General features: G+C 46.4%; 1 protein-coding gene across 3 annotated transcripts in view; it reads right to left on the bottom strand.

The window, feature by feature from the left end:
- HOOK3 (hook microtubule tethering protein 3) overlaps positions 1–14042 on the bottom strand; it is a 1904471-nt gene that overhangs the window by 1543806 nt on the left and 346623 nt on the right. For all 3 annotated transcript variants that reach the window (XM_069626410.1, XM_069626409.1, XM_069626411.1), the window contains one exon: positions 1483–1550. In XM_069626410.1, coding sequence (XP_069482511.1) covers positions 1483–1550 — 68 coding nt within the window. The remainder of the gene's footprint in view (positions 1–1482; positions 1551–14042) is intronic.

Below are 14042 nucleotides of genomic sequence, written 5' to 3'. Positions count from 1 at the left end.
GCAAGTAGCAATTCAGATAAAACTCCTAAGAGTGGGGGTTGGAACCCTAAGGGAAAAATATTGAATACCAAACAAACTGCAAAGCACTTTTTGAAAAGCCACTAGATTTATTGAATAATGAATTGAAGAGAAAGATCAGGAAATCAGATGAAAACACTGCACAAGTGAAAAGCGAATAATGTACATTTATGAACACACTGAAAACCCGTTCAGAAGCATTTGATGAAGTGAGAGCTTATGAGAAGCACTATTTTATGAAGCAGAAAACCAAGTGTAAACACAAGTTGATGAACTTGAATGCATTGGGAAAATCCAAGTACAGAGTGACTTGAATACAAGTAGTGTAGTGGGAAAGCCAGGAGCCTACTGTTATGAAAGCTACAATGAATGTGAATTACTGACACAGGTCCTTGGAGAAAACATGTTTTGGCCAAGGAAAATCAAGAGCCTCACAAGTGCCAAGGGATATCGGTTGTGTGACCTGTAATGGATGGACTGTGTGGTCCGATAACTGCACCTAGACCAAGTAGCCCTACTGGAGGAAGAACCAAGGAAAGCCACGATACAAAGGCTATGCTACATGACAATTTCTGAAGTGAAAGAAAGCCTTCGTTTGAACCATTTTAAGAGCCTAGAGGATAACCAAGTTAAACCGAAACCATCTTACAAGTCAAGAGGCTCACAGCAGTTCTAGTGGAGGAGCTGCCTGCTTGGGGAAGGGAACCCTGAGGTTTCTATGAATTGTGTTGAACTTGTGGAAGGGAACCCCAAGACCTTTTTGGAACCATTTTTCAACTTGGGAAAGGTGAGTCCCTACACATTGTATATCTTTAGTTGCGAGGGCAAGTTTAAGTTTTAGACACAGACAGAGGTTTGAGTTGAACTTAATGACACAGACTATCCTTAGTTTCTTTAGGTATGGAAATCCCACCTTAGGGCAAGTTAGGCAATAATACATCCTTACAAATAAAGGCCAATAAAGTATTTTTCTTAAGAAAAGTTTATCTGTTGTCTGTGTCTTACTTCATGATGCTTTTACAGTGGATCCGATACAGACATTTGCCGGTGACAAACTGCGCCATATTTGAAATCCAAAGCCTTCTTTGGATTGGGTATGGCGTCCAAATATGTACAAAACCCTCTGAGTGTTCCCGAAGCGATCAAGGAAGGCTGAAAAAAGGAATTTAGGTCATGGGAGCTGCACTTTGATATGCAACAGTCCCGACGCGGGGAGCATGTGGCGGAAACGTTTCTGCTGAAGTGCTGCGCTGTGGGTAGGATTTTCCATCGAGGAGGAATCGGGAGGAAAGAATCCATTAGCAACACCATTTCTCAGGAAGTACAATATTTAACATTTGATGTCTGGTGCTAAAAACAAATCACCCTTCTTTCCAGCAACATAGTCTATTGCAAATTACTCAACTACATGCATCGCTTCTTTTGGTTAATAAAATAATTAAGACTATACAAGATTAAACAAACCTCTTGTATGGCTGTCATGACAACATGCTGGACCGATTCCTCCATCATCATGATGGTCTGGATATATTCTAAAAAGAGAAACCACACACTAAAAGTAAATACAGTAACCTTATGAACCAAATGAAGGCGAAGAGAACTAAAGGCAATAACCTACATATTTTTAAAAAGGACATTCTTATTGGTGTAAATGAAAACATGCACATGGCGTAAATATGGATTTCTAATCATTTTAGGAATAAAACAGTAGAACAAGTTACTTACCAACTGGTAACGTTCTTTCAACTGGATGTTCCTCCAACGTATTCCACATCTTTGACATGTAATGTCCACAGCTGTGCTACTTCACAAATTTTTCGGCAGAGGGCGTCCGGCGTCGATGGCGTCGGGTCGATGTCCCTCGAAGGGCCTCCGTCGAGGGCAACTTCACCGGATGTTATAAATAGGACGCACAGCGCCCATAGCCTCAGTTTATGTTTTTTCCTCCAGAACGTGCGACCTGCTCGTACACAATGCCTGCTTGACTGCACATAGCCTTAAGGGAACGCAAGCTGCAATAGCATAGGAAATTCTCAAGAAGGGCAGGCCGGGAGGGCGATGTGGAATACGTTGGAGGAACATCCAGTCGAAAGAACGCTACCAGTTGGTAAGTAACTTGTTCTTCGAATGGATTGTATCCTCCAACATACTCCACACCTTTGACAGACTTCCAAAGCAGTACCAGAATATGGAGGCGGTAGAAGAATTTAGAATACCCAATCAGATGGCAGAATAAAGAACCGCTTTACCAAAGGCCATATCTTGACCATGGAGAGTATCCAGGGAGTAATGTTTGACAAAGGTGTGGATAGAAGCCCATGTACCTGCGTCACAAATACTCCCCGCTGCAGGGCTGTGGAAGTAGCCACGCCACTAGTCAAGTGAGCTTGCAACCCCTCAGGAGGGTCCTTGCCCGCCAATCTAACATTCAGTAATGGTGAGGAAAATCCACCTGGACAAGGTCTGTTTGGTAACAGCCTGGCCCAATCGGTGTCCAGCGTACCCCACAAAGAGTTGATCGTCCATGCTGACCCTGGACATACTAGAAATATAAAAGCTCAGAGCTGTCCTAGGGTCCATCCTATGGAGTCGCCCCTCTTCCTTAACAGGATGAGGAGGAGGATAGAAAGCAGGAAGTACCACTTTATGGCTTAATTGAAACTCAGACACTACCTTAGGTAGAAAGGATGGACGTACCCTCAGTACAACCCTATTCCTGTGGAACAGAGTAAAGGGTGGCTTAGATGCAAGTGCCTGCAATTCACTCACTCTGTGAGCGGGTGTAACCGCTACTAAGAAAACCCTCTTGAAAGACAACAGTCGTAAAGGACAAGAGTGCAAAGGTTCAAACGGAGCACCCATCAGGAATTTCAAGACCAAATTCGGATCCCATACCGGCACCTGAAACGGGGACTGTGGGAACACATTAGTGAGCCCTTTAAGAAATTGGGAAATCAAAGGAATCTTAAAATAAGAACATTCTTCAGACAAGCGCTTGAAGATACAGTGCCGCCAGGTAACCTTTAATGGTACCTACTTAAAGACCCCTTTGGGCCAAAGAAAGCAAGATAGACAGAACCATGGGAATGGAACACTGAAAAGGATTAACATCGTGTCCTCTGCACCAGTCGCAAAACTTACGCCAACGGTCCAGTATTTGGTTGCCGACGGCCTGGCTGTAAGCAACACCTCCATTACGTCATCCGGGAGATCCCAATCCTTATATCTCAACCTTTCAAAAATCAAGCGTGAAGGTGGTGTGTCTTGACCTCTGGATGGAGAACCCGACACCCCTCTCGCGAGAGAAGATCCTCTCAGTAGGGAAGACGGCGTGGAGGACAGATGTACATCTTTAGAAGGTCCGGGTACCACGCTCTCCTGGCCCAATCCGGAGCAATGAGGATCATGTGGGATCTGAACCTCTGCAACCTCCTTAGCACTTGAGGAATGACGGGGACCGGAGGAAACGCGTACAGACGTGGGAATGACCAATCCACGACAAATGCTTCCGCTACCACTCCAATCGGAGGAAGTTTCCTTGAGCACAATCTCTCGCACTTCCGGTTGGCACTGGTCGCGAACAGATCCACTAGTGGGGTTCCCCAAAGGGCGAAGATCTCAGAAGGACTTCCTGAACCAACTCCCAATCGTGTGAGATCGTGCTCTGCCTGCTCAGAGCGTCCACTTACGCATTCTCCTCTCCAGCCAGATGAGCTTCCGAGAGTGAAATTCCTTTCTTGGTTGCCCAGAACCAGAGCTGCATTGCCTCTATGCAAAATGGAACGAGCGACACAGCCCCCCCTTTCTGTTGAGGTAATGCATGTCCACTGTGTTGTCCATCATTATCAGGACACTCTTCCCCCGCACAGACGGCAGAAAAGCCTTCAGGGCAAGCCTGATGGCTCTCACCTCCAACAGGTTGATGTGGAGTTTGGACTCCGACGGAGACCAACGACCGCTGGCAGTCAGATCGTCGGCATGAGCCCCTCCCCCGCCCCCATCCAGTGAGTGAGGCGTCCGTCACCTCCGGCCAACATTGCCAAAATGGCTCCCCCTTCATCAGATTCCCTTTGCTGGCCCACCACAGAAGATCCTGCAAGACCGAGAGTGGAACCTGAACGGGATCCGACATATTACCTGAGAATTGGGACCACTGCATCTTGAGGACCCATTGCAGGGATCTCATCCGCAGTCTGGCCTCTGGCACCAGAAAAATGCAGGATGCCATGAGGCCGAGCAACCTTAAGAATATGAAAGCTGGAAGACTCTGGGCATGTTGAAATTTGTCCACCATCTGTACAATTTGATAAGCCTTCACCTTGGGAGACGAAAACTTTCCCAAGGACGTGTCCAACACAGCCCAGATGTACTGGAGCTGTTGAGAAGGCGTAAGATACGACTTCTTAATAATAATAATAATAATAATAAATAATAAATAATAAAAATTAAAGGGAGAAGCCCAGCTTGTGGAGGAAGCGGCAGGTGAGACCGAGATGATCCAGAGCTTGCTCGGGAGAACGTGCTCGGATCACCCAGTCGTCCAGGTAGGGGTATGGGGTAGACGTGAATCCCCCCTCGCCCGAGATACACTGCCACCACCACCATTAGCTTGGTGAAGACCCTCGGGTCGGAGGTTAATCCGAATGGCAGGACCTGAAACAAAGTTCGAGCTGCCAGCCGCAAACCTCAAGTACTCTGTGCTTTGGATGAATCGGCACATGAAAGTAAGCAACCTGTAGGTCCAATAACACCAACCAATCTTTAAGTTGATGGGCCTGAAGGACCGGAGAAAGAGTGACCATTTTGAACTTGTCCTTCCCGAGGAACTTGTTCAACCAACGCAAGTACAAGATGGGTCTCAGTCCCCAGTCTTTCTTTGGAAACAAAAAATATGGGGAATACCATCCCTTGTTCCTCTCCGCTACAGGTACTAGTTCTATAGCACCTTTCTCCAGCAGGGTCAAGATTTCCTGCACAAGGAGCAGATACAGAAGCTTCAAAGAGAGACTTCCCGGGGAATTATTGTGAGGCTGCTTTAGGAAGGGAAGGCAGTAGCCGTGGGCTATTGTCTCCAGAACCCATGCATCCGAAGTAATAGCTCACCATTCGAGATGCTAAGACAGTCTGCCCCCAACCTGCGAACACTGCAACATAGCCTCATAGCTGTTTTGGAGAGGCTGTTGCAGCGCCTGAAGGCAAAGAGGCTGCTGCTTGAGCGGCTTTGGCACCTATTTCCCAGACCACCACGGGTACTTTTTTGTTGACCACTTTGATTGGCGGCTCCTCTCGTCCTACCAAAAGAGTAGTAACGAAAGGAACCTACCCTCCACTGTTGTCCCCTTGGATGAGAAGGCAAAGGTTGACGCACTGCTGCACTCAAAGATTTAGCAGCAGCTTTGGAGGTCTGCAACCTCTCAAGGCTCTCGTCAGCCTTGCTGCCAAACAAATGAGAGCCATCAAAGGGCATTTTCAGAAGATGGGCCTGTACATCCGGAGCAAAACCAGACTTCCGCAACCATGCAAACCTGCGTATAACGGTGCTCGCAGCCATGGACCGGCTAACACCATCAGCCGTGTCCAACCCAGACTGAAGGGATTCACACATGGCATCCTTGCCATCCTGCACGAGAGCAAGGAACCCATCCTTTCTTCCCCCTCGGGAATATGCACAGCCGCTAAAGAGACAAAATTTCACAGAGTATGTGAAAATCTTGCCAAGGCACAAGTGGAGTTGGCCGACTACAGCACCATACTTCCCGTAGAAAACACCTTGCGTGCCCAGCCATTGAAGCGCTTGTCGTCCTTATCAGGAGGGATGGTAGGATATGCAGCCTGCCTCGGGGTGGGTGTAGCCGCCTGAACCACCAAACTCTCGGGAGTGGGATGAGTGGATAGGTAGCTGGGGTCGCTACTGGAAGGGCAGTATTTTTTAGTTAACGACTTGTTAACCGCCGGTAGAGACGCAGGGTCTGCCAAGCAGCCGCCACCCTTTTTTGCAAAGTCAAATGAAAAGGAAACACTGGGGCAGTGGACGGACCTTGATCCAAAATATCAGTCAAGGCATCCTGAACAAATGCATCCGGAGGACTAGACCAACCAAGATACTCAGTAACCCTAGCCATCAGTCGCCTATAAGAGGACTCAGCATGAACCCCAGACTCAGGCCTGCCAAACTCCACCACAGGAGGTGTGTCTAAGCCACTGGCATCATGTAATGATTGACATAACTCTTCCAACTGACTGCCCCCGGAAAAGACAGGAGCCACATCAGGCTCAACGGGGTCAAACTCCAAATCTGACCTCTCCTCACGGGTGGATTTTCGTATGGGTCTTAATATTTCATCTCCTCTTGATCTCGATTGACTGATGGTGCCCTTTGACTCAATTCTGGAATATTCTGGTCTGTAATTCCAATTTGCAAATTATCCATGGCCCTAACAAATCTGGGCCGTGTTGTTTGTAGGTTTGGTTTTGAAACAGGGTAAGGTCGTGTTTCTCGTTCTGTAAAAATCTGTCCTCCTGAACCTCTTTGGTTATCATACCTCCTATTGGGTGCCATTTGAGGGTTGTAGTGATTTTACGGCATTGTTATCCTTTCCCTACACATTGCTTGGAAATTATTTTCCTGCCCACATCGTAGGCATAACTGACCTAGAGCAGGACAAGGGCCCTTGTGAGGAAATTCAAATCCGCACCTGTAACATTGTCTCTCTCCTACACCTCTGCGCATCAAACCTGGTGAACCTGTTCCAGGATATCTTGACTGTTCCTATTCATAACAGCGATGGTGTCCATCCTCTTTGGATTATCTATGTTGGCTGCTTGTGCATCCACTCTCTCATATACCCTTGAAAGTTCCAGTACCTCCTTCAGAGGCAGAGGCTTCTTTAATAAGCGTTTCCTGAATTGCGATGATAAACACCCTTCAATGACCCTCAGCTGTATCGTTCATCATCATTAAAGTTGATAAATTCACAAAACGTGGTTTTCTTTTGTAACCTTAAGACAAATTGAGCTATAGTCTTGTGTGGGCTTTGTGTGCATTGATTGAATACATATCTTTCATAGTCCCTGTTGAGTGGAACTATTATCTGCACATTAACCGCTGCTATTAGCAATGGATATGTTGTTCTGTCTTGAAGTGGAATAGTTTTGATTATGCTCTTTATTTCTTTTCCCACTAGGTTTGTGAAAATGTCTAATTTATTTGGTGCATTTTGATCCCCCACAGCTCTCAAGACCTCCTCAAATTCATCAATCCATTCTTGCCATCTTTGACCTTGTGTTTCTTGTGGTTCCAAAGTAAAGGGGTTTGGACGTCGCAAATAGTTTAATGGATTAGTTGACATAAGCGTGTTTGCAGGATTTTGAGATGCGGTTTCCAAGTTCACTTGCATCTCCAGCTGCATTTCCAACCGACATTTTTGCGAGTCCAATTCACTTAATTTTTAAAAGAATAATTATTATCTTTATTATTTTCTTCCTCTTTTTTTTCACTTAGTAAATGTTCCAATTTCCTTTCCTTCAGCGTGTTTTTATCGTTACTTTCTGTGAATTTATCTTTATGTGCTAAAATCCGGTTAACTGCTCAGTTTCGTGCTTTGTTTATATCTGTCCTTGACTGCGTTGATATATCAATCCGTTGGTTGCCTTTGCGATTGTTCGTAACGTTATTACAATGTTATTTCAATGTATATTTGACATCCAAGATGGCGGCACGTATTCCAATGCCCGTCGGTCCCTTCCTTTAATGCTTATATCAAGCGCGATCGACTTCCTAGACGGCACGTATACTGACGCACACAGGTCCTTTCCTTTAATTCTTGCCAGTCATGTTCTGCCTCACGCGCCGCTGGTATGCTGCTCCCTGCTAGTTGCGCTCTGCCTCACGCGCCGCTGGTATGCCGGTCCCTGCTAGTCGCGCTCTGCCTCTCGCGCTGCTGGTACGTTGCTCCAAATTCAAAAGATGCTCAAGTCTGTAAATATTTTATTACATTTAACTCCGCTGCAAGCAAATTAAGGGTATTTTCTTTTCAGCGCTGCGTGCGCTTACCTGCAATTTCTTTTCTTCTTTATTGTGCACAGCTCACTGTTTGTCCATTTGACTTGTACTACGTCGTTGGGCATTCCCCTTCATTTATCCTTTTCCCTTTATATTGACTTCTCACGTCTGTCATATTCCTCAGCCAATATCTCTGCCTGGATTCCGTTCCCCTCGTCGCCACTGTTATATCTTCATAAATCAATAAATACACGAGCACCATTGCATGTCCTTGTATAACTTTATGCTTCACATAACTGAACGGATACCAGGCAACCCCATTCTAGAAGCCCTTCCATCCACAACATTCTATATTCCAGGACCCCAGCAGTAATAATACACAACAGCGTTCTTGTCCAAATTTATGAGACCCTTTCCTATAGCTCCAGCGGATCTTAAAGTGCCTTTCTGTCCCCTTTTTTATTGCTTAGATACCCTCACAGGATTAACAGATTCAGCATATCCCATACAACTGACAGTGGTTGATCTCAGTTCCCATTAAGATTCACAAACTCCAATGCCTTCTGAATTTCTGCTTTGGTCACAGCATCCCCAAGCATGCCCAGTGTTGACGCTCTAATTGGGAATAGCTGGTCTGGATAAATTAACTTCAAATGTAAATTTATAGGGGAATTGATCCGACAGCACTGGCACAATACTCTATTCGAGATATCCCATTTGCACCAGTACGGTCTCGATTTTAATAGGAAATTCATGTGCAGAAGAAAAAAAAAAGCAATATTCATTTTGCAGAGGGTGGCGGGTGCACCACAGTTTGGCCAGGACATCAACAAGCAGTCCAACAGAGTACCTTGTAAAGGTCCTATTGGAAGGGCTGCTCTGGTTTGTCATGCTCGCCCAACGCGTTTGAGATGCTGTGGTTTGGGCTTTTGTCAGAACTCCCTTACTGAGTATTTGGTCATTAAGTCGCAACGTTTGTTGAATAGGTGCTAGGTTGTAAAATGGCAGGGATTTTGTGGCACTGTTTTTGTGCATTTGTTTCTTGTTGAATTATTCTCAATCCTGGTGTTTTGAAAAACAGATTTTTAATTTTTAGCAGTTTTGTAAACACTACTTCGTCTTCTGTTGTGCAGATTTCTTTGGGGACGGAGTTCCACAGTTTTGCAAGGAGGTTGGAGAAAGCTGTACCACTTCTCTCATAGCACATGGATCCGATTGCATGTCATTGCTAGATTTAAGGGTCCATTGCGGTTGGTAGAAGGTGATTTTCAATTGAAAGAATTCCGCTCCAGTTATCTGTGCATGATGCAGAGTGCTTTAAAATGTATTCTTCTCTTCGCGGGTAACCAGTAAAGGCTTCTCAGGACTGTGGTTGATGTGCTCCCTCCGGTTTAGTCTTACTATGAGCCTTGTCCCCGTGTTTTGGATGCACTGTCATTTCTTAGTGAGGTAGTCAGACATACTTATGTAGCGACCATTTGCACCGTCTACTCTTGACAATACCTGTGAAATTATGGTTAGCGGCCTGTGTGGAAAGTTGAAACCCAGAAGGATGCATCTGACTGAACATGGGTGATAAAAGCATTCCTGTACTATGGCGTTGACTTGTGGTTTTAGTGTGAAGCCACCGCCCAGGAGAATTTTCTTAATCAGTGTTGAAGTTGCTGGTCCGATTCCCATTTCTACGGTCCAGGAAGTAGTGCATGCGGTCCATTGTGTGGGGCGACCAGGATTTCCCTTTTGTTTGGATTGAATCTCATGTTTTTGTTGGACTTACAGATGGTCATCTAATTTAGGCAGCTTGTGTGAGTTAATGGAGTCTATGTCCATTTTAATCTCGAAAACGGAGTGTCGTCCACCTAGTTGTAAACATGCAAGCTCTTGTTTTTTAATTGGCTTCTGGGGGAAGTGGGGGCATGTGTATGTTGAAGAGAAGTAGCAAGAGACTCGATCCTTGTGGGACACCGCATTTGATGGCTCTCGTTCCTGAAGTGAAAGGAGGTAGATCGGTTGCTTTGGTCCTGTCTGTGAGGATGTCTTATCCATTTAAAGTCAAGTCAAAATGGCTTTTATTCGACAGGTTAGTCATTTGCCATTAATACACATATTGGGAGCATGAGTATAAAATGTATTCAAGACAAACAAAACCCAGTTCATTAAAACCAAGGTATATGTAGCAAATATAAAACCATGTTTACCCATTAATATGTTCTAAAAAACATGTGCTCATTATAATCCACCACAAGTCAATAGTTTTTTAACATGTAGATTAACAACTTTATGGGCTAGTGGCAAGATAGGAGATGCCTTGATATCGTATCCCCAGATTTCCATTTCTTATCCTTTTCGCCCTTACACACCACACCTGTGCTAAGTAATTTCCTACACAATACATCACTTTCATTTCGTCACAGGTTTTAAAAAGCTTAAGCAAGAGACTTGTGCAACATATACCCTACGTGTTGGATATTGTTTTTAGAAACTTAAAAACGTGCTACTCTGTAGAAATGGAGCAAAGTGTCTTTAGCAGAACCACAGACTGGACATAGGTCTGTGTGGTGCTGGAAATGCATCAGAGGGACAGGATCTCTGAATCCTTGTCCTTTACTGCTTTTTATTGTGTGTTCCGTCATGTTTTCTGCCCAGGAGTCCATGTGGGACTCCTGGCAGTGCAGCTCTCTTTTGGTTTGGTGAACAGACCCATGGGATACCCTTATGGCACCCATGGGTAGGGGTACAACCCTGTGCCCCTAGTGTATGTTTTTGGGCACCTGTGGGTGGCCCCAGAGCAGGGTATGGGCTGGTGGCAGCTCCATGCTGAATTTGACAGGTGCTCTGGGTGTCCTCCATTTTGGGATACCCAGGCCCTGCCATTGGGATCAGTTGATTCCTGATAGGAAACAAGATGGCCCCTGTGGCCTCTTGCTTTTTATTGCCTGTTACCTTGTTTTCCCAAAGTCCTGGGAAGCCCTGACTCTGTCCCTTCCCCCTGACTGGCTGTTGGGTGGAAGTTCCATATATGGTGTTGTTGTGAAGGCCCAGCTAGACTGACTGGAGCCTTCCCAGTGACTATGTTGTGGGTACCTCCTGTGGGTGGGACCTGGGTGAATGGAGTGTGTGACCAATATACACTCCTTGTTGCGGTTGTCTGGTTTCTGGCATGAGAGACAAAGACTGAGACAGCCCTGCCCGAAACTGGCCTGAATGCAGTGTGTAGTGTTGAATGGCTGGGTACTTGTCCCAATCCACATTCCTTGTTGTGAGTGTCTGAAAGGGAGGAGTGTGGCCTGAATACACTGTGTGCCTGATTGGCTGACTGACTGCATGAATGCCCTTCTGTATGATTGGCTGCTGAGTGTGTGCCAGCAGTGTGGATGAGAGACAGAATAGTATATCTGGGGACCTCTCACCACTGGTAAGGGGTTCAGGGAACGTTCAGAAGGTTCAGGGAACGTTCAGAAGCGTTCAGAAGCGTTCTGGAGCTGAGTCTCCACTCTAAGAGTAACTGGAACTGCTGATCCTCGACGTCCAGCTGGAAGAAGAAGACTTGCTGTTGAATTTGCTTCAACCGATCCGAAGGCTGCCGAAATCGTCGAAGACTGACCCGAGAGAGGACCTGGTAAGGCGCCCTCTTCCCGTGCTCCGAGGGACCATCGAGCACCGCTCCATCTTCGCCGAAGCGCCCTGGAAGACAGACCCTCGAAAGGCTGCCGACCCGAGACGGGACCGCCGAGGAGATCGAAGTGAAGCACACGGACATCGCCGCCGTCGAAGTCCATTGCCGTCGACCAGGGTTCGCAGGTTTGTGTAACCGCTGGAGGCCCGTCGAAGTTGTGTTGCCCAGCCGTGGGAACCACTTGACGCCGTGCCGCCGACGACCGGAGCCATCCGCTCCTTTGCCTAAGAACATTCGAATCGAAGGACTCCCTCGTCCGCACCGTCGACCGCTTTATCCTGCCAGAGAAAGTCGAGAATGACCAACGCGCTGAGGAGAAACCTGCCGGTGGGTTTCCCGCCACCCGAAGACCACAAAGACTCGAACGACTCGACGCCCTTGCTGGGCCTCCGTCTCCACAATCTTTGCGGTCCAGAACTATTGTCACCGAGGTGCCCCGCACGCCTCTGCCTTGCAGGACGCCGACGCTCCGACGCCGACGAGCACCGCTCGGACGAAGCTGCCGCCTCATCGACGCCGTTCTACCCTGTTTGTCGACGGACGTTCGACGCCCCGTGTCTCCCGCTTGAAAGGGAAGGCATTCAAGAAGGGCCCTCGATTCCCCGTCGCCGAACAGCGAGTTCCTCGACGCCTCTCGACGATCCGTGACTCCCGCTTGAAAGGGGGTCGCTCAAGAAGGATCTGTCGACGCATCTTCGAAGAACTCGACTCCACCAGGTACATTGGGGGGGTAAAAACATTATAGGAGGGAATAAGACTTGCAGAACAATATATGGACTGGGCTTGTGCTATATCTTTATTTTACAGGTTGCCCAGGTGGGGGGATCTCCACACAGAACTGTCTAGTGGTAGGGGCCAGTATTCTGCCTATTGCTCAACCATCTTATTTTCTCTTCTCTCTATATTGTTGGTTTCACTCTATTGATCTGTGTGACATTGTTACAGTATTGTTGATGCACTTTAATGAGATCTAATACAAAGGGTGGTACCACTTTAGAATTGTATATATTTGCCATTGATGATTTTCCTAAGTACAAAGTGAGTTATTATGATAAGTGTACATAACCTTGAATATTGATTATATAAAGACTGTGTTCTAACCAATACAGTGTGTGGACATTCCTTTGTGGGGGCTTGTGGACTACACTGTACTTAAGAACCAGCCTGCATCACCTCCTGAGAAGCTAGGCCTTGATTGCTCGTCCATTGCTACCGTACTAGAGAATCTTGGCTGGGGTCTTCTGTGCCTCTCTTCTACCATATAGCGAGCAGAAGTACAGACACCCCCCACCAGTCTTCTTTACAGTCGGTTCCATCAGGAAACCAATTTTTGGTTCGATATGCTAAGTTCAATTGTGAAAATCTGAGCCTGAGGTAGAGACTACATGCCAAAGGGGGACCGACATGGTCAAGGTATTTTTCTAACTCTGTGGATGGTTTATGGGTCAGACAAACAATACACGATGGAAAACTTGCACAGTAATTGATTAGCTGAGCCACAATCATTCTTCGGGAGAGGTTTTTACTTTAAGTATGTCACCCTGTGTGATTCACTTTGGATTCTGCCAGAGGTCTCCCATTTCCATTGTTTTTGACATGCCAGAACCATGGCAACAATCCCCTCTGCCTCCCCGATATATGTGTAACTCAGAGACCGACCAAAGTCTCAACCAAAAGAGGACTGGTTTGAAGGGGACCTCTTTTTGAATTGGTCTTAAACCAAATTCAATATAAATATGGGTGCTCGGACATGATTTGGGCAATCCTGATAATTTTTTTGAAGAAAGTTCTTTCGGCTAGACCCAATTTATTGGTATCCGAGTGGCCCCAAATTTCAGCCCCGTACAATGCTGCTGACTTGGCAAGGGCTGAATACATTTTGATAGCAGGTGAAACGGGGCCTTGGCCATGGGAGTATTAATATTGATATTTTATTTCTATCGCGCTCATACACAGGTGTTTCAGAGCGCGACTAGGCAAGGGAGGGGAACAGGGGAGAACAAAAAGATCTTACTAGGCCCAGTGACACAGAATGTGCAAGTGCATGGGGGAGGGGAAAAATGCATGGAGGGTAAGGGGGGAGTAGAAAAATCTAAATATGCCTCCCCCATATTTTCCCAGCGACAGACTAGATTTGGACAACTGGGAAGGTCAATTGCCTTGATTGTTCAATCTCAACGCTAAATACTCATATTATTGGACCTGCACAAGGATGGCATTGTTAATTGCCAATCTGAATTTATTATCCATTTCAGTAAGGTGTTGTGAAGCTGGATTGTTGAAGCCTCTTCATTAAGAATGTGTGGCTGATTGGGTCAAAAGCAGAGGATTTGTCAACGGGGGCTG

This window comes from Ambystoma mexicanum, chromosome 6p (genome assembly GCF_040938575.1).
Source record: "Ambystoma mexicanum isolate Mex_15411 chromosome 6p, UKY_AmexF1_1, whole genome shotgun sequence".
Classification (NCBI taxonomy): Eukaryota; Metazoa; Chordata; class Amphibia; order Caudata; family Ambystomatidae; genus Ambystoma; species Ambystoma mexicanum.
This window is presented reverse-complemented; position numbering and strand designations above follow the sequence as displayed.